Below are 24,273 nucleotides of genomic sequence, written 5' to 3'. Positions count from 1 at the left end.
GCAATAAGGGCACTCCACTCTTCTAACCACAACCTATTCTGCTTTCCCAGATTTCGCAAAGCCAAATTAGGTGGCAGGTCTTTCTCTGTTCTAGCTCCGATCTCTGGAATGCTTTCCCACCCTCCCTTCATTCCATCTCAAGTAAAAGCTTGTTCAAAGCACGGTTGAAAACAGCGCTGTTTGTGAGCTGTAAGTATGCTACATGACTTATGCAAGTGCCAGGCTCTTCTTCTGAAGCAGCAGTTGTGATATATAACCATCTCTTTATTTGTTAATTCAAGGATAGTTCCTGGCCCTGCAGAAGGAGGGACTGTCCAGAAGCAAAAGCCCTGCATGTTCCCGCCAATAGGCACACTCAGAGAAAGCGGACTACTTTAGAGAGCAAAGCCAGGAGCTACCTGTGCAGTGATTGGGTCTCTCAGGCTATCTAAGTGGTTCCCTTGATGAACTACACTAAGAATTTTCAAGTACAATTGTTTTCACTGTAAGCAGCTGTGGGGCCACAAGCTGGTGTTGCCACTGCTGATGCCAAAGAAGAGGAGTTGCATCTCAGTTGAAGTTGAGCCAGATTGCCTGGGGGACCACAACTGCTGAAGATGCATTCCATCCTCTGAATTGGCCCAGAGGCTGCAGCTACCTTGCCTGGCTGTCCATCTGCACTCAACCGGGAGGGCCACAACTGTTAAAGGCATGCTGCTACTCAAGATCTGATGTGTCAATCTTGTCTAGCAATTCCCATTCTGAAGGAAAGGCACCACTGTGCCCATGGTAGTGAAGAGTGCCACAGCAAAGTGGGAGAGGTGAACTATGCCCAGCAAAGCATGTGATTTGCAACATCATCAAGCAGGTAAAGCAGGGCTTAGACTACAAGCGGAACAAGGGACTACACACACACTGGGGAATCAGGTGTGGGGACTTGAGACCTTTTGACAGAGTCAAAACCTGCATGAGAACTAGTGAGCTGTGTTTCAAACCTAGCCAGTGGGAGTTTAAATTAAGTAAGCTGCGCCTGTGCCACATTTATCCTATGCCTGCAGTATACCTGGTTAATAGCTATTAGGTGCAGGAGAGCTGGCTGTTTCCATTCTTTTCCAAATTAATAGTCAATTACCCATGATTGCAAACCAGCATTTTGCTACTCATATGTGGGCTGGAATCTCCAAGTCCCTTTACTTACACCATGTCAGTATTCTTGCCATTTCACATTGTGTTCTCCAGTTTCCTGTCTACTACACTTTTTTGGATGGCGGCAATCTGCCATTCATGCATGAAGTCAAACATTTGTTCAAGACAATTGAAGAAGATGGGATTCCCAGCTCTCATACTGTGATTTTTTTCCGTAAAAAGCCACAAGTATTTTATCTTCATCCCTATACTTCTCTTCTCCCCATCAAATATTTTTTCTCTTTTCTACTAACCTGGAAATAAAACATGGACATCTCAAATTTGATGGGGACAGTTCTGCTTGCTGCTTTTGATACGTCTTGATAATTTAATCCTCAAACTATTATCACCTGTGGTTACTCACCTGCGAATAGCTCTCCTAACCTCTTCTGTTTCTCTATGTTATCTCTCCAAAACAACCTCTCTTCTTCTCTTTTAGGGTCTCATTGGATACTACCGATTTCTTCCTAGGTTAGACATTGTACTGTGTTCGTCACTATTTCACCCATTTCTCCTGATAACCTCTTCACTCTATATCTGCTCCTCAATCTCTTTCCTTTTTCTACTACTGCTGTAAAACGTCCTCTGTCCATCTCTATTTCCCTTACTCTGGCTCTTTTTTTCTTCTACTACCTCTGCCAACTTCTTTACTCCATCGCTGTTAGTCCTCCCCCTTTCCACTGCCTACTCGTTACTAGCTGTTGATCCTGGTATCCAAGCAAAATATCAGAAAATATTGAGATTACAGAAATATAATCGACAGGAATATTGAAGTTAAAAATATAGTTTTTAGTGTTTGTAATATTTTTGTAAAAAATATTGATGTAGAACATGTATCTAATATAATTTGTGTTTGTTTATCTGTATTTTATTGTAATGTGTTTGTGTGTTTGATATTTTATTATTTGTGTTTTTGCAAAATAATGTATTTGCTATGAAATTGTTCAAAATTTGCAATTTTAATTGGATTTATGTTGCTAAATGATGGTTTAAAACTTTTTTTAGTAGCAGGATATTGTTTTTTTAGGGGATAAGGGTGGTGAGATTTTTATAAAGTATATATTTTAAAGTAACATTTATGGTAAAAATGTAATGATAGGCATATTAATATTGTATAATGTATTTTGTTAATGTAATCTTTTTTACATTTTAATGTAATAGTAATAAAAATATATATTAATGGTATTAAGTGTAAAATACTTTATATTTAAAAACAACAAGTTATTGAAATCATTTTAAAAATTAAACATATTTTAATAAAGTAAAACTAATTAAATTAATACTTTATAGCAACTTCAGATTTTATACATTTTCTGGAATGTAATCTAATTTAATATAAAAATATAAATACAATAGTATAAATATGTATTAATGATATAAAAGTTCATCTATTTTTCAAAAGTCTTTACTAAATTCCAATACTTAAAAATATATCTTTTAAAGTAAGCATTTTAGAAAATATTTGTATATAAAAATATTAACAATTGTTTTGTTTCTGAAATAGTACTACGGTGCTATATTTATTTTGTGTTACATTTATTATTTCATTTAAAAAATATATCTTTTAATGTTTTCAATAAAAAATTGGTTTAAAATATATTTTAATTTTTTTTTTTAATTTAGGATTAAGTTTTTATTCCATTTTTTATGTTATAAAGTTTAGGAACTGTAGTAATTATTTTAAACTTTTATTTAAATTAGTAATTCTAATCAATTATTTTTAAGAAATTGTGCTTGAGCATGGAGTGTTTATTGTGTATCTAAAATATTTATTTTGTATTTGTGTAATTTAAATGTTTTTCTGTTGAAGCGTATATAGGTAAATTTAGCTCTTTACTGTCTAACATGTTCTGCAAGTATCCTTAGATTGGATTAGGTACTGTTATTGCAACCCCTTTAGTGTCCAACACCTTTCCCCAATATGGTTAGGCTGAAGTGGGAATAGTAACTGCCACCTCTTCACTGTTGAATACCTTCCCCAATATGGTTAGACTGATTTGGGAATAGTAAATGTCACCCCTTTAGTGTCCAACACCTTCCCATACTATGGTAAGGCTGTAGTGAGAATAGTAAATGTCCCCGCTTTACTGTCCAACACCTTCCTGAATATGGGTAGGCTGGAGTGGGAATAGTAAATGCCACCCCTTTTCTGTCCAACACCTTCACCAATATGGAAAGACTGGAATAGGAATAGTAACTGTTACCTCACCCCTTTAGTGTCAAACGCCTTCCCCCAATATAGGGGTCCATTAGGATGGCCGACAGATCGCCACCGCCATGCAGGCGGTGGCGATCCGTCCACCATCCTTGCCCGTCTGCCACCTTTCTTCCCCCGCCATATTACAATGGCGGGGGGGGGCATGGCGGAGGGGAAGACCGTCCGCGGCTTTTCCGCATCAGTCGCCTTGCGACCGCGGCGGAAAAGGCCTGATATGGTGGCGGTGTCTATCAAACACCAAATACAACAACTAGAGAGAGAGGGAAGAGACACTCTCAGTCCCCCAGGTTATTATTATAAACAACAGAAGAGTGTCACCAGGAGAAAAATTGCGTAAAGCACAGGATTGAGAAGAGTAGAAATTGAATCAACCTATGAAGAAGTCACTTAGGGATTTCTTGAGAAGCCCTCACTCACCACACTGGGTGGTGACATGCTTCATCATCGGGCCCACCAGGAGAAACCGAATGCCTCCCTGGTGTGCTGCAACGCCAGATTACTGCGGAGCTGGTTCTTTTGTGACAATGATGTGAAAAAAGTGGGTTTAAAAAATGCCAACAAGCTATACCAAACAAAAAACTTTATTCTGTGGTTAGCCAGGCATTGGTTAAAAGTATGTCGGGAAATTTACCAACTACTGTGTTGGGTGTTTTCCCCTTAGAGTGGGGTCGACATGTTTCTGCCCTTATGTGTATTGATTTTACTGGGCTTTCATCAGGACCATGTAGTTGTGTACCTCGGTGGTATGGGCGCGCTAATGCCCACCCTGCCAGAGGACGTGAAAGTTAAAAGTAAAGTGTAAAATTAAGTGCAAAAAACAAACCAGAAAAAGTGGTGGTTCCTTCGAAATGTGAGGAACCTGTGGTCTGAAAGGAAATGACAAACACACAAAGAAGACAACAGAAATAGTATTAATGTTAAAACTGGAGTGTATTTTGCAAACACTGATCTCAAAGTTATGTGTTTGGACTAGTCAAATGCGTGCCCGTGGTGAAAATAAAGGTATTTTATGCCTGAAACCGTGTCTTGGGAGCCAGGCAGTCTCGGGGCATGCATTTAGAAGAGAAAGAGCGATCGCTAGCTGACAGGATGAAAAGTTGTCACATCACTCGTGCTTATGCGATCAATGCGCCCAAATGGAGGGTCAGTGTTGATTTAGAATAGGTATAGCTCTAACCAAACGTTTACAAATGAATTAAAATAAAATAAAATAAAATAAAGATGGCGAATTTATCACTTGTTAGTTAATAGATCCACACCTCATGGGTCTCGGGAGGGGGGTGGTGGCGACAATGGCACACCCTAAGGAAGTATGTAAACAATGGAGACATGATTAGAAAATGAGAATTGGGATACAGGTTACTTAGCTGTGCGCTGGTAGGAGTGGTCAGCGCTGATCGGAGCCAGGTCTTACCCCCGCAACGCCAAACACCCGCTCGGCACCTAGCGATCTCCTCAAACCGGACCCCGTGGATGGGTGCCCGGAGACCGAGTGCCGCTAAAGTACTGTGTGCGCGGTTGTGCGCGAGGCTGAGGGCGTTGCCGGTGCCGGTTCGGGGCGTGGCGAGCGTAGAATGACGCTTGCGCCTCGATGTCCAATCACCGGAAGGGATCAGAACGAGGCTTGGAATGCAAGCGCTCGCATAGTTGTCATGGTTCCCAAGGACTGATTTGGAGAGGCCAAATACAGTCGGGCGGCCCAACGTGGCGAGTTAATAGTAAATGGAATCCCTTTAGTGTGCAACACCTTCCCCAACATGGTTAGATTGCAGTGGGTATAGTTAATGTTACCCCTTTACTGTCCAACACCTTCCTCAAAATGGTTAGACTGGATTGGGAAAGGTAAATGTCAGATATTTAGTGTCTAACGCTTTTTTTAAATGGGTTATTTTGGAGTGTCTTTATTTAACTTTATTATTTCAGTCTGAACTTCTTTATTATAATTGTATATCTATGTATTAGGTATAGTTTATGTTATTTTATCAATATTATATCAATATCAATATCAATATAATAATTGTGTTTAGAAATATATTTATTTTTTAATTATTTGTATGTGGGTAGGTAATATTATAAATAATTACATTTTTTACAGAATAAAGGCATGTAACACGTTTTTCAAATTTTATGGTTTGAATCTTTATTTATTGGATACATTTTCAATTTCAAACAATGTCCACAAAAAAAGCTTGGGTGATGTAATCAGTGGTGTCATTAGTGATGTCATCAATGATATTGTTAGAAATGGGATTTCTGGTTGGCTAAGGCTTGTGCCAAAGCCAGGCAGAAGCCACGACTCTAGTCAGGGCAAGGGAGTTACACACAGAGGATAACCCCTTCTCACCCCCTTGGTAGCTTGGCACGACCTGTCAGGCTTATCTCACAGGCAATCTGTAAAGTGTTTGCGCACACACACAGCAACAACCTACAAGGCACACCACAAAAGGAACTCCATACAAGGTTACATCAAAAATAGCCTTTGTGTTCTCATAACACATTAGAATAGTAATCACATAATATACATTGCGCCACCTGGCACTAGGTAATATCTATATGGATTACATACACCTGACAGGGCCCACTGGACCACCGTCAGAACCATCACAAAGTGAACTTAGTAAAAGTAAGATATATCATAAACGTAGAACCAGTAATCACTGGTAACCACTGTACTCAGCATCATCCTGTAACATAATCCACATTATGCACGGTATCACATTAGGCGCAAATTACATTCTGTGCCAACCTCACCAGCATAAACACATTATGCAATCATCTCATAATTCTAAACGCATTAGACCCTAACCTCCTAAGCATCACTCACATTAGGGGTATAACTCACAGTAGGAAATAATCTCATCAGCATAATCACAGTATGCAAATCACCACATCCCCAAACGCATTAAGAGGCTAGAATCACCGTAGAAAATCACATTTCCTAATATCACATAAACCACTGACTCCCCCTGGCCAACTGGCCTTCTCTAGGGCTCAAATGCCCTGCTTCCAGAATGTCAGGGCTGCTACCAACGCACCATAGTTCGCAAGTGCGCAAGTGCGCTGGGGCAGAGGAGTGCATTTCACTCCTCTCTCTCAAAACATGCCCCCCAAAGAACTGTGGCCTAAACGTGGCAGCTGGTACTAAGTGCTGCGCAGCTGTAAATCCAGCAAAGGCCCTGGCACCACTGTGCCTCCTGTACCACTCAGGGACTCTCTCGCAAAAATGTGGCCAAATGGGCATGGGCCCCTCTGGGCCTTCTGGACCCCTCCTTGGGCACTATAAACCAATGCGCCCATCAATTGGCAGACGCCCGCTATGGCAGCGCAGCTGTGACATCATAAATGAAGGGGGCCTCAGCACCTCTGTTCCCTAAGCATCCGCACAGGCTCTAAAACCAAAGATGCCCCCTTGTTGGAGTGGCCCGCTTTCTTGCTGGACCACTCAGGCACCGACAATGTGCCTCGCCATGATGGGGGGATATGGGCCCCTCTGGGCCTTCTAGACCCCTGTACTTCACGTTGGAGCGGCCCACTGTCAGGCGGGCCTCTCTGAATCCCCCAAGCACCGGTAATGTTCCTCGAACAGCACCACCACACTGGAGATAGCCTTCACTCACCGACTCTGCGCGTCTCCCTTGCTGGGAAGGCTTCGTCCGGTCTACAGCCTCTCCTCTCCGCTGGGCTTTCCTCTACTCCTGGGACCCGGGACATCTCTGGACAGACGCTGGGCTCCCTCAGCTCATGGGAGCCCCACGAGGCATTGACAGTCTTCCGCGTCACCTTCTCCCGATCAGGGGAAGCCGGAAATTCCATCTGCGAGGCCCCGCCCAGAAGTCAGGCGGACGCGCCTCACTTCCATTTGCGGCTTGGGCCGCAGCGGTGAGTTCTTCTTGGGACATACGGGGTAGGCTCCTGTTTTAAGCAGGCACATACAGGGTGGGCACCCATCATAAAAACACACACATAAGCAGGGTGGGCACTAGCCTTGAAGATCAAATAAGCAGGGTGGGCACCCGCAGTTTCCCGCATCACGGGGGAATCCCTCACATCGGGATTCCCTCTCGAAGAGTGGCAGCTCAGCGCTGTCCAGCCTACATATTCTCCCTTTCCTTGGACAGATCAGAACCCAGCATAGCTCTCACAAGGCGCAGCAAGCACAAGAAGTCCTCGAGGATGCCAGGAAAAACCCAAGGGTCCCAGCAAAAAGTCCTCAGAGATGAAGGGGCAAGGCAGGGTAGGGCCCAGGGAGGCAAGCCATCAAGGCAGCCCCCCATGCCTCAGCAGCAGAACGCCCGGAAGGATTCAGGAACCAATTGACAACTCATGGGTCACAGCCCCTACTTATATATTCCTAATTATTATGTCTAAAGTGCAGGCATGGAGGAACCAGATGCAACTGGTTCAAGGGGCAATGGGAGCACTTTGTTTTGCAAGCTCCTCTTCCCCTTTATCAGTTGGGGGCTCGTCATCAGATACAACAGAGGGGGCAGAGCCAGCATTCACTAGAGAAGACACCATCCTATTCTGAGTCAGGGGATTACCCCTCCCACTCCCCTTAGCCCAGGTGTCCCATTCAGCATAGCGCTGACTCACCCTGCCCCTCCTGGAGCCACCCACACCTCTCAGCCCCTGTCACTCATAAGCCAGACATGCAATTCACATCAGGCGGGCAGACACATAGCACACAGAAAGGCCAACCAATAAAAGCGGCATTTCTCCACCAGTCACCATAAATCTGCGCACACCATTGCGCAGCATCTATTCACACGAGTTTCTACATACTAAACTCGACCCTGCTGCTCCTCCCATACCAGGAATCACCACAGACATACTTATCCCCAATGCATTCCTATGGGAGGGCATGCCAATCTCACCACACGTACACAGAGAGCGCACACACTTTACACTGGACAACAGTGTTAAAGTGCCCAGAGGCCTACAATCATCAACACTAGGTTACAGACAAGGCAAAAAGTTCAGGGGTGAACCTGGCCAAAATGGCCAAGTCCAACAGATATAATTTGAGAGGTCATCAGTGACCTCATACATGATGTCATAGAACATGTTAGGATTGATGTCATATGTGAAATCATAAGCAATGCATAGAGGGGCTCAAGTTATCGTTAGTGTTACTAACTAGTACTGCGGAATTTCAATTTTTTTTAACTTCAAAACATTAATTTTGTCACTGAGAATTTCACCTAATTATAACATTACTTTAATCTTTGGTTTTTCAGTGAATTTCTCAATTTTGTTTTAAAATATATTGAAAAATACATAGCAACTAACTACTGCAACAATGTTTGCACTGAGAATATTCAACTTCTCACATTTACAAGAATATTCTCAGTATAGTTTTCATAGTCTTTGCATGTATTTTTACATAAAGTTCATATTTATATATGTTTTAAAAACATCAGTTTTTCCCATACTTTCAACTATGTATTTTCACTATGTACATCCATTTTTAAGGTGTGTGATTGCTCTCGCGGGTGGGTCGACGGAGGCTTGCAAGATCACAGAGCTATCAATTTTGTTCAAATCTATTACATTGAGATCTTTTTCAGATGGTCAGTTGTTATTCAATGCTAATCTTTAACACCTTGGCTGCTGTGACTTTTCCCCTCCTGTGCTGACATTCTTTGAATACTCCACTGTGCCTCATGACGAGCTGAGCTCGTCATGAGCATGGAAGGGGCTAATAATGCAGTCAATACAGTATGCATATTGTATCAATTGTTTCATTAGAAACGTATGGCTCTTGCGAGCAACTTAAGTAGCCCTTTTGACATGTCTTAGGCCTGCCAGGGCAGCCTATGTGTGCAGTTGTAAACTGCCATTATGACCTGGCAATCTAAACCATTTGCCAGACCTAAACTTTCCTTTTTTATTACATATGAGTTACCACTAGGGTAGGCCCTAAACAGTACATGAGTGCAGTGTAAAAAAGCTCTGCATTTACTTTTAACTTTTACATGTCCTTGTAGTGAAAAACTCTTACATTTGTATTTTTCTACAGCACGGTCAGCCTCCCCATAGGATAACATTAAGTTACCTTATCACATTTAATAAGTGATATATTTCAATTGGGAGCAGGTAGGATTATCGAGTTTGGTGTCTGAAGAATTGTATTTTAAAACCTTCTTAATGTTAAAGTTGGATTTTAAGTCACCGTTATGAGAATGCAATTTTAGAAAGATGTTTTTTTTCCTAACCACTTGATGACTGCAGGATGTTTTCTGTGCCACATGGCTAGGTGTAACTGGCAGTTGGTGTTTGTGTATTGCTCCCAGACAGCGAGGCAAAGGGGAATAGGTGTTGGAAGGACGGCCATCTCTGACGTGATAGGGGGCTGGGTTATCACCTGCCACACTTGCACACCACAAAGTCTCCGCCTTAACACACTTACAAAGGGTTTGACACAAGTCTTTTGTGACACAAGACAAGCTGGGGTCAGGGCAGAAAGGCAGGGAATTCCAGCCACCTACAGGGGTGGAAACGTCCATAACCTTCCGCTACTTTAAAGCTGGCACCAGGTATAAATATTAGACCCCAGACCCAACTCTTCACCAGGTGTGGACCTGTGGTAGACTCAGAAGGATTGCCTTGCTGCTCTGCTGCAAAAATAATTACTACTCTACTGCCCTGCTGCCTGAGTGTGAAAGACTGGACCTGTATCTTGAACCCAGGTCCACCAGAGTGACTCCAAGGGATAGTTGGCTGGCCTTTTGATCAGGCCAAAGTGACAGAAAAGGTCTCAACTCCTTTTAACCCTGCACCTGGACTCTGCCTGCTGTGACTCCTAAACCCCACCCCAATTGGTGTTCTTCCAGTCCGGTGTCACACAAGCACCCACAAAGCCTTGCCGCACAGCTACAAGCTTCATCAGAACCAATGGGATCCGACACAAAGCATCACAGAGCCTAGCCGCACAGCTTCATTGGAACCGACGCAGTGTGACACAACCTGATACAGTATCATGCATCACCAATATCAATGCCCTTTGGAACAAATGCCAGACAATGCAAAGCCTTGCTAAGTAAAACTGTGCAGACCATGTACCAGGATACTTTGTTCAGCAGACTAATTTGGTCCCTGTATCTGTTCCAGCACAGTCAGCCAGAACTTTTGACTTTGTCCCAGACCAGCGCGTTCAGATGACTACAATTGCCACTTTGTACTTACGTTTTTTAAATTGCATATTTCCTGTTCTGCGTATTGGATTTTTGTTGTTTGGCTTTGATTTGGTCAATAAAATGAACTCTGATTTTCTAATTTGGTGTGGGATTTTTCTTGTATTGTATTCTAACTTCATTACTATTTGAAGTGCTGCATAAATACTTTACAAATTGCCTCTAAGTTTAGCATGACTGCTTTGTGCCGAGCTACCAGAGAGTTGAGCACAGGTTAATTTGAGATTTGCTTGTTTCACTCTGGCAAAGACTGTGGTTGCTGTTTGAGTAGAGTTTCCCCACAACCCCCAACCAATAACCCAATTTCTTACAAAATGGACAATGAGTGTGACAAAAAATCTGGGAACGAAATGTCTTTTCATGCGTCATATCGTTCCAAGCGATGGCTTATACATGACTGAAAGGGTAACTGACATCACAGGAATATGATGTGAAGAATCTTTATACTCTAACACATTCCAATGTACCAACCACCATCTTAGAAAGGGCATTTTATTGGACTTAGTCCTGTCTGAAATTCATGTTGTTTGTTCCATCTCAAAGAATAAGGAGGCATTGTATCATTCTGAAAATACTGTACCCACACCGATGCTACCTGGACGAAACCCCTCCAATTCATCTAAAGCAAGGAAGAGTTGGAACGCTCTGGTGTTGAAGGACGTAGCCTCTAGCTGGATATGGTGTTTTCCAACGTGTTTATGTGAAACATGTAAGATCCTTCTTCCTCTTCTGTATCTACATGACCTTAGGTGACTTCTTGGAACTGTCTTCCTCACAAACTTGACAGTTTTGTTCTGTATGAGTTTCTCAACTATTTTGGAGTGGGAGCTACTCCAAGTAGCAGAGAGCCAGTTAAAGGGTTTTATGAAATTAACCCTATGTGTGTGCCCACCCTCTTATGGTGTACTGGGAGCCATGCATGCTCCAGGTGAATATTGTGTATGTGATGTGGGCAGTAACAGCAAATGTGAAATTTTCTGCTTCATAACTACATGGCCAGGCAACCTCAGAGCTGACTGCGACTAATTTGTGAAATTGGTTGATTCACAGAACAAAACTGGGTACAAACCGGAGCTTGTGTTGGGGTAAGCTTTACAGAATTAGGGGAAGTGAATGAAACTATAGACTTAATATTATAAATTGCATAGCCTCAGGTACTAATCTGTGTGCTAAAAAAGTCGCTGTGCAGAATTAACTGGTTCAACTAGAGCTTTGGACATTGCAAGGGAAACACCTATGATGGGGGGGGAAGGCACTTTCAGGTGTTTCATAGCTTATTCTTAACTTCTGTGAGTGTTACCAATGTGAGTGTGGCACAAAGGTACCTAGCAATATCATCCTTGTGATCTTTGTAACTGTTCACTTGAAATTTCTGGATAGGTACCCTTCTCATTCTTCAGAAGCCATTTTTACTCACTGTGACCATTGAAATGTAGATATGTATTCCTTATATTTGACTCTACACCTGGAAGTCATTAGGTTTAGCCATGTGTTATATAAGTAAAGTAAATATGCGCATTATTGTTCACTGCCTGGGACCAAAGAGACAAAAGCCTCTTGCAACCTACACGTGGATAAGAATTAGAGTAAGGCAAATAGAGAGGATGAACAGATTAGCATGGTTTTGGAGAGAGATAATTTCAAGGTTCAATGAGTGGGACAGTGACTGGAAAATTACATAAGAGCTTTGGACAGACTTCTCACAATATGTAACCCAACCTCCACATTAGAAAAGCAATTGAGTGACTGATTTATGCTACATTGTGTGCACACAAACGTAAGACACGAGTTATGATTAAAAGACAAGCCACCATGCACAAAGTGCTAGACTTGGCGACAGTAGCGGACAGCAAGAATTGAGGGTGGCGGGAAGAGGGGGCAGAGAGGGCGAGGGGGTGTAAGGGGATATTTAAAAAAAGAAATAAAACTTACCTTACTGTCACACCTCTCTGTTGATTCTCCTTGCATTCAGAATAAAACAGGAAGCAGGTCGCCAAGCTTGCGTGACCAATCACAACGCTGTAATGCAGTGATTGGTAAGCACCCAGGCCCCCCTGACCAATCACAATGCTGCAATGCAGTGTTGTGATTGGTCTGAGCGCCATGGTTGGGCACTCAGTCAGGGACTACACATCAGAAAAAGGGTATTAAGTATACGGGAAATAATGGCGCTCAAACAGTACTAGTGTGTATATCAAGTGAAATTTACAACAATCACTGGTGCTAGCAGGGGGGGGAGACCCCAAGAACCCCTCAATTTAAATGTGAGAATTCACATCTAAGAATTAAGAAACAAAATCCTGCGCACACAGATTAGGTACAAACAAGTAGAGTGCTACTATATATGATTCACAGTAACAAATGTCTAACGTAGGTTCTTTGATGTATATTTCCTTTTATTAAATCGTCACACCAATGGGAATTCACAGCCAGCCGACACGTGTTTCGTTATAGGTCTATACATTTCTAGACACTATAACTCTTCAGGGCAGGACCTGTCTTTTTCTACAGGGGTATTTAGGAGGGTGTCACAGTAGTAGTAGATGGCCATGTATAGTGCTGGACTTTCTACACAAGTGTAAGTACTACAGTGAAGTAGTGTGGCTCACTGGTTAGAGGCGGCAGACCCGAGAGCAGAGGACGGCCCGGGACCAGGGTTCGATTCCCGGCGCGGCAGGTTTCTGGACCAGGGTCAGCGGACTCGATAATTCTCTCGCCTCGGTGCCCACTCTGATCAGCGATCACACTCGGCAACTCTGGGCATTAGCTTGCCTCATCTTCACTAACGGCCCCACCAGACCGCCGGGGATGCCTGGTCTCACCCTGGAGATACCCATTAAGGGACCCTCTCTCAGGGAAGCCAGGAAGGGTTTCGCAGCGGTCGAAGCGCCTTGGGACCCTACGGGTAAGTAGTGCGCTATATAAATGCCAATAAAATACATACACAAAAGTGTATTTTACCACAAAACTAAAGTTTGTGAATGCAGAAAAGTATTAAACTTATTCAAAAGGGGAAACTCACTCAAACACGTAAGTTATCTTTGTGACTCAGGCCCTATGTCTCTCAAAGATAGATGTATAATGGGAAGTAGCAGTGCAGCTGGGGTTGCGATGAGCTTGCAACAAAACAGGAAATGTATCCTTGGTAAAAGACAATTTGCCCCTAATTCATGTACCATTTGCCTTAACAGAAAATCTGTATTTACATGTATTATTGTACTGTATTGTACTTAAATATTAAATGTGTCTTTTGTTGGTGACAAGCTTGCCTTTTGTAGCAGACTTGGTTACTGACACCATTCCTCACTCCACAGATTCTTGTTGAGATAAAATACAGGGCAGCATACATAAACTTAGCAACACTATTGAGAGGACAATTGGACTGCTGAAAAGTAGATTAAGCTGCTCACATTCTATGGGGTGCAACTGGGACAGCTCCTACATTTGAGCGAGGGTGCATTACCCTCCTTAAATGCCCCAAGACATAGCCCAGAACTGAAAAGTAAAATGGTAATTCATTTTATTTTTCGTCAACTCATACTGAACCGAGTGTCAGGATGGGGCGGGCATGCTGAGTGGCAGCAGTGGTGGCCTGCCTGTGCACTAGTTTATACTGCGCATGTCACTTTGGCTGTCCATCTTGCGATGGCCAGCCTGACCTGCACTATAAACTTCTCAACACAGCTTTCTTAGATAGCTGGGTTGAGAGCCTGCAGAAGCCTATTCTGTCCTCTGGAGTGCCAAGGGAGGCCTCTCCCACCAATCCTGCCCCTTCTCTCATGCTGGTTCACAGCACGAGAAGAGCGCCAGGATTGGTTAGTAGGGGCCCTGTAGGGGTTAGCTGGGGCCTTGTACGTGACATCAGGAAAAGAAGAGGCCCAGAACAAGGAGGTTGTGTCCACTTAAGCAGGTAAGTGACTTTTTATTAATTTTGATTTTTTTAAACTATTTATTTTACGCACCTGCTACTCCACTGCCATAGTTGCTAGCCACTACTGGGTGGCAATCTACTGTGGTGCTGTGTTGCATATTATTTTAAGAATTCTATTATTTTGCACTTAATAACGTCATAAAAAGCAAAACTTTAATGCAGGACATCAAAATGTTCCCGACCAGGATTGCATTTTACAATCAAGTTCTTTTTTTTTTACAATATAAATGTTGCAGGACAAATGGGTGACTAAGAGATGAAATGGTCAATTGGACATCATCATACACTATTAAAGGCTAATCATACTAGTCAGAACCACAAGACTCTAAATGTGAATTATATTTTGGACATTTTAAGGTCTAAAAGTATCCTCCATCTGCCTGAGTGTTCCAGTGCCTCCTCAAAAATGTTACGTTTTTGTGTTCATCCATCTGCTGCCATGTTATAGGAATCACAGTGAACGTATTCATATATTGCCAATGGGATGAGAATCTCTGCAAATTGTTCAGATTGTGAACCTATGTTGAATATCTTCTGCTGGAATCAGCAGCGATTAAGATGACTTGTAGTTGATTCCCCTTCTTCAACTTCCACGGGTTCAAAGTGAGCCGGAATGTCCCCAAACTTGAGGGGCCGCTGCATGACATATACTCTTCACATGCAGACATGAGGGCACAAGCCAAAAACAGGAATTGGAGGACTTCAGGACATATTTCAATAAGTTAGTATTTTTACTGGAAATGAAGGATTTTTGGGCAACAATTATGAAAAAGAAGTGCTTGGGGCAATGTTTGCAAGGATGCCACTCGCAAAAATGTCAGAGGACTAGATACATTCACAAAGTCTGAAAGTCATCTTTCACAGTAGGCAGGGTAGAAGGCTGGTGAATGGTAGAATCAATAACTGGGTGCAAAACAAATTGCCTTGAAAGTTTAGAGTAGGAAATGTGTATTTTCATAGGCAACATAGCATTGTTATACGTGAATGAATAAATGAATTGGGTCTTGTATAGCGCAACTTAGCCCGTGGGCGTCAAGGCGCTGTGACTGGAAAAAGAAACTGTGTGGAGGGGGAGGAGGAGTGCGGGTTATAAATAGGCCTTCCTGAAGAACCAAGTCTTCAAGGCCTTCCGAAAGAGAGAATAAAAGGATTGATCCTTAAGCTCCACAGGAAGAGAATTCCAGATCCTTGGTACGAGAGAGAAAAAGGCCCTCCCACCCCACCTTGCCTTAGAGATTCTAGGCACAGCAAGAAGATTTTTGTTAGCAGAGTGGAGTGCCCTGCCAGGGACATAGAGGGACACAAGGGATCTTATAACTTCTGCCCCAGATTCATGCAGGGCACGATGGGTAAGACACAAGGCCTTGAACTCAATCCTGGCCTGCATGGGGAGCCAGTGCAGATTTTTCCTGATGGAGGAGCCTGATGAGCGCCTAGGCGCATCAACAACAAACCTTGCGGCCGCATTTTGCAATGTTTGGAGGCGTTGAACAAGTTGTTTGTTGATTCCTAGGTATAGCGCGTTACAATAATCTAGTCTTGAGGATATGAGGGCCACCGTGACCTGTTTACGGGCTTCGATCGACAGATAGTGTGCAATTTTCCTCAAGATTCGCAGAACCCCACAGCAGGTTGCGGCTGTCCTGCTGACCTGCTTGTCAAAGGAAAGGGAAGTATCGAAAATTACACCCAGATTCCGGGCTGACTGGGAGGGCGTGGGGCAGGCACCAAGCACAGGAGGCCACCAGTCCATTGACCAGATCTCTTGCTTGCCTCCAAAGATGAGCACCTCCGTTTTCTCCCCGTTTAGTTTGAGGAAGTTTCTCACCATCCATTTTGCCACTGCTTCCATGCAGGTTCTGAAATTTAGGGCAGTGATGTCAAGGGTTTGCGAAATAGAAACCATAATCTGAGTGTCGTCAGCATAGGATAGGACTTCCAGTCCGAAAGATCTGACAAGCCTGGCTAATGGTGTCATATAAATGTTAAAGAGCGTGGGGCTCAGGGACGAGCCCTGGGGGACCCCAAATTGCACGGCCTTGACAGGAGAAAGATAGTTACCTAGCTTGACCCTCTGTTCACGGTGGACCAGGAAAAATGTTAAGAGACTAAGCGCAGGTCCGTAAACGCCTATCTCCCTGAGGCGCTTGGCCAAGATGGAAGGGGACAGGGTGTCAAAAGCGGCTGTGAGGTCGAGCAGGACAAGCAAGGTTGCCTGACCACTGTCGACCAGTGCAAGGATGTTATTTGTGACAACTGTCAAGGCGGATTCGGTGCTGTGTACCTTTCGAAATCCGTGTTGCGACGGTTTCAAGTAGGCTGGAGTTCTCCAAGAAGGCACTCAGGTAGGAATTTAGATGGGCTTCTAACATTTTAGCAGGGGCTGGGAGCAGGGAGATGGGACGAAAATTCTTTAGGGTCCCTGGATCCAGCGTGGGCTTTTTAAGGAGGGGCTTTACGATGGCCAATTTCCAAGGCTTCGGGTAGCCACACCCTCATGAATTGCCAGGTTGATAACCTCCAGGAAGGGAGGGAATAGAACATCTCTGCACTCTTTAAGAATCTTAAGAGGACAGGGATCGAGAGGGGATCCCGATTTGAGGTCATCAAGGTGCACATTAAGCTGCTCCAAAGTAAGCGGGGGAAATTGGTAAGATAGCCACCCTGAGATCTGGCCGGAGACATATCTAGGGAGGATGGCGCTGAGGCAGAGGGAGGCCCTAGATCTTGGTTAAGGGCTTCTAGACTCGAGTGGATATCCATTATTTCCACATGAAAAAAGGTGGAAATCTGGTCACAAAGTTCCTGTGTAGCTACAATGGGATCGGGAGATTGAAGAGCACACAGGGAGTCCACAGCTTTAAACAAATCCCTAGGGGAGCTGAGGGAGGAGGTTACCTTGGTGAAATTGGATTTTTTTTCTGCTAACACCGCGGCTTTGTACTCCTTAAGTAGGCTCTTGTGTTTGTCTTTTTCAGGAGGGTCAAGGTGTAGTCTCCAGCGCCTCTCTTGCTTCCTACAACCCTGTCTCAGCAACCTGAGAGTGTCCGAGTACCAGGGTGCCGTGAGACGTTTCCTGGCAGAGTGGTGCTGCTTGACCGGAGCCAGGGTGTCAACGGCCTTTGTGATGGAATGGTGAAGGTCAAGAGCAGCAGTGTCAGTGTCCCTTGCTAAGGTGGGAATAGAGCAAGATAACAGGGGAGCTAGGGCTTTGCTGTTTATACCCCGGAAGTTTCTTTTTAATTCTGCTAGGGTCTTCAGTCGAAGCAGTGGGATAAGGTAATAAGAAATCAAAAGGGACAGCCATGTGGTCAGACCAGGAAAGGGGAGTGGGGTCCCTATGCTTATTCTGGTGTCGCTGGATAAGACACCGTCAATCGTATGTTCTGCAGAGTGAGTAGGCCCTATAACTCTTTGTGTCAGCCCACAAGAGGCAAAAGTGTCCAACAGATGGATGGTGTCTGCAGAGCTGTCATTCTCCAAGTGAAAGTTAAAGTCACCAAGGATAGTTAAGTTAGGTCTATCCATGAATGGTTCCAACACTTTTAGTAGGTCATGACTGAAGGCAGACCTGAGCACCAGTGGCCTGTAAATCAGGATGCCCGCAAAGGAGACAGTGGTGGCGGGATTAAGGGCAAAATACATGGCCTGAAAGGTATCCGAGGGAAGATGCTCAGTCCGACACTTTATGGAGGTTCTGTGTAGTAATCCCAGCCCACCCCCCTACGTCCCTCTCCATCAATTCTAGCTAGGGAGTACCCCTCGGGTATAGCGTTCAGGAGTTCCGGCCCTGAAGACTCAGAAGCCCAGGTCTCAGTGACGAATGACCAGGCGGGGCTTCTGTTCGAAATAAAGTCCCTGAAGGCGAAGTTGTTCTTGACTAGGGAGTGAGCGTTGATAAGAAACCCAGTCTGACTGATCAGCGGGTGTAGCTCGTGGTTTCCTAATTTGGTTCCCTCATGGCAAGGAGCGGGGAGGGAGGGGCTGGTCCTTCTCCCAAGGCACTGGCACTTGGGAGCATGCGACAGCATCTCTGGGGTGAGCGAATGGTGACAGGGCTTCCCCGGGGGTTTAAGTGAGCATAGCATCCGTAATGAGTAAATGGGGCTAACCTGGTCATGGGTGTCTATATGTCCAGCCGTCCCGGCCCCTGGCACTTCCTTGGTGCTGACGGGTGCAGACGGTCTGAACTCTGGTGCGACTCCTGCGCAGATCCGGCGCGGAGGCATGTCCGTCCATTTTTATGCTGTCCACTAGACTGTGCGAAAGCGCTTCCTCCCACCGAAGATGGCCGCTATGGAAATTAGCCCGCCCGGAACCGACCTCTCAGAGCCTGAACTCGGCTGAGACTGGCCCAGGTAACGTGGAAGTGGGGGGGAAAGGGAATGCCATTTAAAAGCTTATTATTCAAGCGGAAAAGTGCAAAGTAAAATAACACAAAGCAAAAGCGACACAGCAACCTCCGGCTTCCGCCTCAGGAGGGAAATAACACACAGCTAGGTCAAGCGCCTGGCTCCGGGTGCCCCTTTTATGCTGTCCACTAGACTGCCCGAAAGCGCTTCCTCCCACCCAGGATAGCCACTATGGAAATTAGCCCGCCCGGGACCAAACGACTCAGCGCCTGAACTCAGCTGAGACTGGCCCACTTAGCGTGGAAGTGGGGGGGAAAGGGAATGCAATTTAAAAGCTTATTATTCAAGCGGAAAAGTGCAAAGTAAAATAACACAAAGCAAAAGCGACACAACAACCTCCCGGCTTCCGCCTCAGGAGGGAAATAACACACAGCTAGGTCAAGCGCCTGGCTCCGGCTGCCCCTTTTATGCTGTCCACTAGACTGCACGAAAGAGCTTCCTCCCACCCAAGATGGCCGCTATGGAAATAAGCCCGCCCAGGACCGAACAACTCAGCGCCTGAACTCGGCTGAGACTGGCCCAGGTAGCGTGGAAGTGGGGGGGAAAGGGAATGCAATTTAAAAGCTTATTATTCAAGCAGAAAAGTGCAAAGTAAAATAACACAAAGCAAAAGCGACACAGCAACCTCCCGGCTTCCGCCTCAGGAGTCCTATAAATTAAGTAGGACTGTGTATCTGGACAACATGTGCTTCATAATATAGGAACTTAACTCACACACAAATCAGAGAATGTTGTCCTGGTTCCTTGCACACTCACAGTGACCTATAGGAACCCCTAACCTTACCAGGGTACCAGATGGTATCAGCACCTTCAAACATGACCACTCTTATTCCCCAAGGAAAACGTGGAAGCAGATCTTACTCTTTCATTGTTTTACTTTTGCATGCCCAAGTTAAAATCAAGAAAGATATGAATTAACTTTTCAAACATTTATTGAAACAACCATATTCTGGTATAGATAGTGTATGCTACAATTATTAAGCAGAAGAAACAAAGCATTGTAACCAGAATTACAATGATGGTGAAAAAGATAAACAGTTCAATCATTCTAACATTACTATGTGATTATATGATTATACTCCTACCGAATACTACTTATACTATAGAGAGCATATCGGGAGTACACTCTGATAGATCCCTTGGAATAACCTAAACCCTCCCCCATACCTGAGTATTATGTATCAGGAAGCCAGCCTTTGCAGAGCAGGTTACGACAATTTGCCGGATGTAGGTCAGAGTAAGCAGGGCTGCATCTCAGTCAAAGTGCTTCACGTTCCAAGACAATCCCAGCAGAAGTACTCCTCTGGTGAATATAATGCAGGGGTTGTTTGTATAATAAAAGCACTGTTCCAATCACACTGTGTCAAAGCTGCAGAGCTGATGCGATGGTTAGTCTGGAGCTGAAAAGCTGTCTCAAACAGTACAACAAAATACAAGGATATTGCTTTCTAGGTGCCTAGCCTTGTACAGAGTGTATGAATGACATGATAATAATGCTTGCTAAGACATGCACTACGTGTATAAGAATTACTCAGCACATTATTGAGTAAGCGCAGAGCATGTAAAAAGTCACCATTAGAAAACAATGTCAACCTAAAACGTAAATCTAAAATGGAGACATAGAGCGGGGCATGCTGTGCGCCACAGCAGCTTGTTACAAATATTTAAACTCTACTGAAACATCAGATGGCAGAGTTTTACATATTCAAAGGGTGGTGGTGACGAAGGGAAAGCCAGTGAGTGAGTAACAAGGAGGGTGATGGAGAAGTAAGATGTTACACATACACCTTGAAAGGACATTTTAATACATTTTGCAGTAGGTTGGTACCGCTACTTGGTGATGCCTAATGCTACTACCTTCCCTAAAGGAACCATCAGCTCTGGAGAGGCAGCTATACTACAACAATGTCTTATGTTTTTACGGATGCTAATTTTATAATTCAGAATGTGTGTTTTTGAGGGGTTGTTTTGCTGTGTGGTGTGCAGTGCACTATTTGTATATCACTGTATGTATGTAAGTTTGTGTACTGTGTGTCTTTGTGGAAGTGAAATATAGAATAACAGATTGATGCTGTATTCTTGGTAGTATACAGGGTACCAGTGGAATTTCAGTTTAGACCCTGGCCCACCCATCACCTCACTGTGGAGCTCTATATTGATTGTAATTAATAGCATATACTTACTTCCTCATAGCTGCAGATCCCTGTGATCTGTAATGGTGTATAAGAAGTAATTGTCAAGATCTTTTCACTACAATCATTCAGTCCGGTCCAGATGGCACTGTGCCAGAAAGAAGAGTATGGTACTTTAAGCAATCCATTTTAGGGAAGTCCCATAATTAATTTGCAGAAACGTCTTCATTTCATTGGGGCTGCAGGGTTTTCTGTACATGAGATTACTAAAGTAAGAAATGTGTATGATGCTAGAGCCAGAAAAGACATGAAATGTAATTGTCAACAGTAGGATGAAGGATAACATGACATACCAGTGTATTTTACAAAGTCTTCGTTCATCTTCTCTGTTCTTTGTTCTCCCTTTTCTAGGCTTACTGCCTATTTTGGCTTGTTGGAGATCTGTCGTCCCAAGGCAGGGGAAACCGTTCTTGTGAATACTGCAGCAGGGGCCGTTGGTTCTGCTGTGGGACAAATTGCAAAAATCAAAGTAGGTAATATCATAGAGGTTCTGTGGAACACACTAAAACTAACTACCAGTCAATAATGTTCCTCAAATGTGTTATCTGCATGTGCGGTTTACTAAGAAGAGATTATAAATGTTCCTCTTGTGCGTGTATAAAAACGTTTTCCTACGTTTAAATAGTTTTAAAAAGTGCTCCCATCTTTTTTTGAAAAAACACTCATGCGCCTATAATAATTAAGGTACCTTTGATGACAGTCAATAATGCAGTGCCTAAGCCTCTTGTGTAGGTGACAATGTGTGGAGAATTTATTTCTGCCTTTCTTCACTGTGTTGCTATACCTTCCACATTACTAGAGTACTACTCCTTAGATCATTTTCTGCGGTGGATTGCTGATACTGTCACGCTAGACAATGACCCAACCAACCTTGTGGTAAATCTGACGGACACTCATCTATTGAAACAACAACTTGACATTTTAAATAAAAGTCTTGGGGCTCGATGTAGGTAATCCCAGATTACCGATTCTTAAATACCGAATCATTCCGATTCGGTCTTTAAGAACTGGCATGTAGGTAATTTTACCGGTTTAATTACCGAATCGGTAGGCCCATAGGAATGAATGTCAATTACCGAAACGGTAAATACCGATTCGGTAATTGGGGGAAACATAGAAGGGTGGCAGGGTGTCACTTTGACACCCTGTTGCACCCCTCAATTGTGCATGGGTGCACATGTTGCAGACATACATGCCCTTAGGGCATGTATGTCTGCAACATGGCACTGTTTTAATAGCAAAAAAAATGCTTTTTAAAGGGTTTCCATTATTTACCACCAACTTCTAGTTGGTGGTAAATACCGAATTCTTAAACCCCTGTAGCACTGATTACAGTGCTACCTACATGTCAAGATACAGATTCGGTAATTTTACAGAATCGGTATTTGATTCGGTAAAATTACCGAATCTGTATCTTGACATACCCCTACATCCCAAACTCCAAATACCGGTCGGTAACAGACGAAATCGCCCGCTACCAACCGGTATTTGCCTTCCTACATCTGGCCCTTGGTTTTGTTCCGACTAATAATGTCCTTAAATTTAAATTTAAATTAAAATGTGAATTGGTGGAATTCTTCCACAAAAACCAGACTGAACGTTTTCTTTTCCAAAATAGACAGTTCCATATATGGTAGAGGCGATATTGGACTCTAAAATAAATCTTTAGTTTCCCCACCTAGTATTAATATTATTAATATACCCCCTAGGGGGTACTTGCCTTTCGAGCAGGATGTTGTACATGATATTGAAACATTAAAAATGTCTGACCTGTCATCATTCTATCACCTAAGTCAGGAAGAAAAGACAGCTCTTGACGAGTCAAGGTTCAAACTAAATTTTATTACAAAACTAGCAGACAAGTGGTGCCCCTGTCCTTTACATAAAAGAAATATAACATCAGGAATGTCTACGTCTATTGGGTATAGAGGAGCAACGCCGAAAAGAAAGAATTAATAACTCAGACCGTTGCATCCATAACGCCACATAGAGTGAAGAGAGTACTTTGGGCGTCTTTCAGCCAAGGAATTCCCAAGTCGGATTGGATAACACCTACAGATTATCATCATTGGGTGGGCGCACCGGATCGGAATTGAGAAAGGAGCGATCGTTGACTTAAGTGAGCAAGCATTTCTTGTGAAGTCACCGTTGGGGATAGAAGTTGCTGTCATACCGACAGAGCTGATTTCCTCAGTCCCCTAACCACCAGATGCCCGGCTAGGCATAAAGGTATAAGGCTGTCCCCCCGTCCCACACAGTCCTGATGAAGACCCGCTGTGACGCAAAAAAATGGCTCTTTCAGAGGGTCGAAACATCGACGTATAGTATATTGGACCTATAATGGCAAATCCCTGTATTGAATATTGATAAAGGCAGTATACACTTGAATATTGAACAATATAGGCCTTGTTAAATCCTCTTTTTTACATTCCACTTGTAAATAATATTTGTATAAATTGTTGGTCACACTTGCGCCGTGAGCACTGAGCACTTTATGTCACTTATTGCACTGTTCATTCACCTTTCAGCCTTTTTGTAAATTGTATAATTGAAGTATACATGAATGACTACAATTCATAAAACATAATATGAATATATAGATGGTTTGGATTCTGTTTCTTAAGAAAGTGTTTTTTATGAAGAATCTTTTGTTGAAATGCCTTAATTGCTAAAGTGTTAATTGAATGTCATAAATGTCATTGAGATATTGAAAGAAATATGTGGTACCCGTATGAACCATTTGTTGTTAATATTGATACGTCTATTGGGTGACAGCAGTACTTACAAGACCCTGACTTCAAACCCTACCACCAGTTTGTACAAAAGGATAAAATGTATAGCGCAAACCTATGTAACATCTTGGAAATGACCAGACCCCCTAGAAAAGAAAACCTATCCTCAGTATATTTATTGGGGGTCAACCTTCAGTTAAAGACCACTATCCTTGCGGTAATTGTAGCATGTGCCACCTAACCTCTGTCACAGAAAGCATCAATCTTGGCTTTAATGCTCCTTGGATTCTTAACAACATACCGCCAGCGACTCCAAAAATTTGATTTACCTAATCATATACCATTGCAGTCAGGGAAATGTGTGCAAGACCACTTGAAAAATCAAGATCAGAATCAGTGAAAACAGAAGTAACATAGTGCAAAAAATCAAT

General features: G+C 43.5%; 1 protein-coding gene across 1 annotated transcript in view; it reads left to right on the top strand.

The window, feature by feature from the left end:
- LOC147666168 (prostaglandin reductase 1-like) overlaps positions 1-24,273 on the top strand; it is a 391,471-nt gene that overhangs the window by 217,173 nt on the left and 150,025 nt on the right. Inside the window, exon 7 of the mRNA XM_086949249.1 lies at positions 21,462-21,579. Within this exon, the coding sequence (XP_086805375.1) occupies positions 21,462-21,579 (118 nt within the window). The remainder of the gene's footprint in view (positions 1-21,461; positions 21,580-24,273) is intronic.

This window comes from Lissotriton vulgaris, unplaced genomic scaffold, assembly GCF_964263255.1.
Source record: "Lissotriton vulgaris unplaced genomic scaffold, aLisVul1.2 SCAFFOLD_1179, whole genome shotgun sequence".
Taxonomy (NCBI): Eukaryota; Metazoa; Chordata; class Amphibia; order Caudata; family Salamandridae; genus Lissotriton; species Lissotriton vulgaris.
This window is presented reverse-complemented; position numbering and strand designations above follow the sequence as displayed.